This window comes from Dendronephthya gigantea, unplaced genomic scaffold (genome assembly GCF_004324835.1).
Source record: "Dendronephthya gigantea isolate DGI-Jeju-01 unplaced genomic scaffold, DenGig_1.0 000071F, whole genome shotgun sequence".
NCBI classification, from domain to species: domain Eukaryota; kingdom Metazoa; phylum Cnidaria; class Anthozoa; order Malacalcyonacea; family Nephtheidae; genus Dendronephthya; species Dendronephthya gigantea.
In genome coordinates this window covers 254931-259916 of record NW_021163081.1, presented here as the reverse complement: position 1 = coordinate 259916, position 4986 = coordinate 254931, and the positions used below count along the sequence as shown (strand labels likewise).

General features: G+C 38.0%; 1 protein-coding gene across 1 annotated transcript; it reads left to right on the top strand.

Moving 5' to 3' along the window:
- Positions 1 to 3290: 3290 nt before the first annotated feature.
- Positions 3291 to 4232, top strand: LOC114531387. Its single transcript, XM_028553006.1, has one exon. It carries the CDS (start codon positions 3291 to 3293, stop codon positions 4230 to 4232), a length of 942 nt encoding a protein of 313 aa, XP_028408807.1.
- The last annotated feature ends 754 nt before the right edge of the window (positions 4233 to 4986 follow it).

The following is a 4986-nucleotide window of genomic DNA, read 5'->3' as shown; positions in this document are numbered from 1 at the left end:
GAGGTAATTGCTTGAAACCGATTTTCTAGCGTTAAAGCATGAGGAAAGCCAGCCTCTACTCACAATGGTTGGACATCCATGGCCACTGTTGCCTTGTTTTCATCTGTTAGCGAATCCAACTAATTTGAAAAAAATAATGTAAACTAGGCCAGCTAATGATATTTTTTTATAAATCTTTTCTGAATCTATAGAATTTGTAGGTTTCGAATTAGAATTTGTAATTTTATAGACAGGAATACACAGATCAAACTGATTAGATTCACTACTTAACCTGTGATGATGTAACACCCACCAAATGTAAATGCTGTATCATAGTAATACAGTAACATTGAATCCAAAATCAGGATAGTAGTGTGATATCATACCTTTGTAAGGGCATCAACATATTCCCCATCCACAACATCATCTTGACTAATGAAATCAACCATGTCATCAGGTTTGGGGTTTTGGAAATACTCAAATAGTGCTCTCGGGAAGTAAAGAAACCTAGGCCCTCCATGAATGATTGATGCAGTAACAAGTCGTCCTGCTACTTTATACAAGTTTGATCTAAGTGCGTCTGTATTATGCATTGGTAGGAAAATACCATTTCGTCCCTCGAAAAGACGTGGATTTGCTGATGGGGATAACAATTCACGAAGAAGTAAGGTGAAGAATTCCCTTTTGGGTCCCACCACCGTCTATGGCTGGTTCGTCTTCAAATGTAATTTTTAATGGTTTCTTGAAATCAAAGTTTCTTTGTTTGAAATGTGATACGCTGTCTGCGAAAACTGAATATCTGCTCACTGATAAACGTGTTGGGGCTCCAGGAAGTGGTTGTAGCGGCTGCAGTATATATATAGGATCTGAAGAAAAGTGGTTCATTACATAATCCACTGCCAAGTTAAGAGTAGACTCTTCTGATGCTTCAATCAGGACATGTATGGGGCAAGATGGGAACATTTCACTCAACTGCTGCTTTTCAATGTCACCCAGACCCCTGGGTTCATGGAGATCACCAGAAATAACACCCAAGTCCTGTGTGTTAGAGCTTCCTGGGACTGCACTATTTTGGAATGCATAAGACCTGATATCATTGCTTATGGGCTTACCAACATCTAGGTTAACAATGTCACCATCCTTAAGGTTAAGTAACACACAAGTTATTAACACAAGTTTGAAAAGTTTCTCACTGGTGCTAATTAACTTTTATACCCTAACACATTAAGAAATAATTTACACTAGTACACAATGTTTTATTTTTACATCCTGACAATCTCATTTCACTTTATTTTATACACTCCCACTTACTAGAAATACATGCATGCACAATCCCTCGCTATTTCAAAACAAATACACAATTTCCTGAGTTTATAACCTGACCTAAACTTATATTATGAAATGACACAAAACTCAAATCAGTCTTATTATATTTTACCGAGTATATTGTAGGATATTTATGGACTTAGGGACATGATTAGGATAAATAGGATATTTATCTTGAAAAGGTATTGCATGCCGGGACTGGACATGTGCTTGAGCCATTGTATGAGAGTGATGAGTGTAAATTTATAGAGAAACATATATATTCGTAAACTATGCGTTGAGTTGAAGTTATTAAAGTTAAACAAACACTTTCCAACCAGTGTGAGAGTAGAAATAAAGTAAATGGTCCTTCGAGCCGGATCGGAAAGATGAAATTTTGATAACATTGAGCAAGAATTCACAGCGAGAAGTCCAGTGTTTGTTCTGGGAACCGAGGGCAAAACAATAGACATTTGGTGGATTTGAGGCAATTTAGACAATGGCAGAAAACCTGGAGAGAGACAAGAGGTCAAGAGCAGCACACAAAACACATGTACGACGAATAATAAGCGAAACGAACGACCTATTAGCGGTATTTGATGAACAAAGGATCGAACATCTACAAAAATATAAACATTACAAATCTACGCTAGAAAGAAAGAGAGACTTGATCAACAACCTTAATAAGTCTGTTTTACAGGAACAAATTATTCTGGTGCAGTTAAATTATTGAAGGAAAGATACGGAAATTCTCAGAAAATTATTAGTACCCACATGGATTCATTAGTAAATTTACTAGCAATTTCAAATGGGAAAGATCTTAAGGCTATGAGACAATTGAGCAACGACATCGATGCTCATATGAGGGCATTAGAATCCCTGGGATGTAAACCAGAACAATATGGTGAATTGTTCCTACCCTTGATGTTGAACAAAATTCCAAAGGAAATCAGATTAGAGATATGTAGCAAGGTATCGGAAGAGTCATGGAATTTTAAATCAGTTCTAAAACAATTTAAGTAGGAACTAACAAACAGAGAACAATGTGAAATAGTAGCAGCGACTAACAACACTCAGGAGGAATTTAAACAAAGGAATCGTGGGAAATATTTTGTTCACAAAGATCCTACAACAACATCAGCATTTGTGGTTACTGGAAATAGAGACCATACTTGTATTTACTGTGCTCAACCTCATTTATCAACTAACTGTTCAGTAGTCACAAATGTTACCAAACGGAAGGAAATCCTTAAACGTAATGGCCGTTGTTATATTTGTACCATGAAAAATCATATAAGCAGAACCTGCCAATCAAGAATATGTTGTGGTAAGTGCCACGGAAGACATCACACTAGCATTTGTTCCCCAGGAAAAGAAACACACAGAGAAGAGATGAAGAAATTTGAGTCACAAACTGGAGAACGCGAAAAACAGAATAGAGCAGAGAACAGCACAAGGCAAGACCCAAAGAACAATGAAAACGCACCACCTGAAGAGTCCACAACAATGTGTGTCAACACGAAGAACACGGTTCTACTCCAGACAGCTAAGGCGACAATATATAGACCGGATATTCCACATCAAAAACAAACAGCAAGAATAATTCTTGATGGAGGGAGTCAGCGAACATATGTTACTGAAAGAGTTAAAAATGAAATGAACTTAGTAACCTCACATTCAGAATCATTGACAATTAAGCCATTTGGGTCAAGTAGTGGAACCACTCAGGTATACGATATAGTGGATTTGTGTATCTCTGTGGACGGAGAAGATGATGTCAAATTATCAGCTATCAGTGTGCCAATAATTGGTGCCCCAGTACAAGGGCAATATTTGAAGCATGCAGTGAAGAGTTACCCACATCTGTCAAATTTACAGTTAGTTGATGATTGAGAGGGACACGCCTCAATTGATGTCCTAGTGGGGGCCGATCAATATTGGGACTTAGTAACAGGGGGAGTGGCCAGAGGAGAATCAGGACCAGCTGCTATTCATACAAAGTTAGGATGGGTCTTATCGGGTTATTTTGGATAGTCAAAGGTCGTCAATACGTCAGAAGACCAGTACATGAATGTACAATATGTCAACGACAGGAAGGAATCGTTTACAAACCGCCGGATACACCAGCATTACCAGTATTCAGGATAACCAAAGAACACCCTTTCACATACACAGGAGTCGACTTTGCCGGACCGCTCTATGTGAAACAAACAGAAACAATGGTGAAGGTTTACATGGTTATATACACTTGTGCTGTATCGCAGGCCGTACACTTGGATGATGTAAGCGACATGACTGCAGAAGCATTCATACGAAGTTTTAGAAGATTCACGGCACGTCGAGGAATACCCCGAGAAGTAAAATCAGACAATGGAAAAACTTTTAAAGCGGCTTCAAACCAACTAGCAGCTCTATTCGAAATTCCGGAAGTGAAGAAATACCTTTCAGATAAAAAAATAAGATGGACATTCAACCTTGAGAAGGCACCATGGTGGGGAGGTTTCTTCGAGAGGCTGATTAAGAGTGTGAAAAGATGTTTATACAAGATCCTAAAAAATGCCAGAGTCACGAACGAAGAGCTCTACACCGTACTTACGGAGATAGAAGCAACACTAAACTCGAGACCGTTAACATATGTATCTACGGAGGATCTAGACGAACCAATTACACCTTCGCACTTGATAACTGGAAGAAGAATAAACTCGTTGCCGGACGCAGGTAAACCAGGTGTAGAATCGGAACTTGAAGAAATAACTAACAATAAAGCTGAAAGAAGAGTATTGTATTATAAAACTTTAAAGGAACACTTTTGGTTGAGATGGAAGAATGAGTATCTGCTTGAATTGCGCAATGCACACCGACAGAAAACAAAACAACAAAAGGGAAATGGCATTAAGGTTGGAGATGTTGTAGTTATACACGAAGAGAACGTGTGTAGAGTAAAGTGAAAACTCGGTAAAATAGAGAAACTGATCGAAGGAAAGGATGGGGCTATTCGCGGAGCGGTAGTTAGGAAATTAACAAAAGGGGGAGAAAAATGTACAGAAATTAGACGTCCAATTCAAAAATTGAGTTATCGGGAGGCGATGAAGAATTTGAAACAGAAGGAGACAAAACTGAGAAATCTACCGAAAAAGGTAACGAGAAGGTGGGATTGATGAGGCGACCAGCACGTGAAGCAGCAAGGAATGCAGAATCAAAGAGACATGAACTCATCAAATCGGGACGTTTATAGATATTAACTAACGTTGTTAACATTTGTTACTTTAAAATAGGGAACAGTTAAGTTGACCATTGTAAGTCATGGTCAACGGTGAGGAGTGTAGGATATTTATGGACTTAGGGACATGATTAGGATAAATAGGATATTTATCTTGAAAAGGTATTGCATGCCGGGACTGGACATGTGCTTGAGCCATTGTATGAGAGCGATGAGTGTAAATTTATAGAGAAACATATATATTCGAAACTATGCGTTGAGTTGAAGTTATTAAAGTTAAACAAACGCTTTCCAACCAGTGTGAGAGTAGAAATAAAGTAAATATATTAAAGCTAATGTTTCCATCATTCAATACAAACATAAGCATAAAGCTAGTGTAAACATTGCCCGTTCAATTTTGCTGCATTATACCATGCCATTAATGCAATTAAGTAATGGTTTAAAATCGAAGTTTCAAACGATTAAAACAGTACAAAATCTGA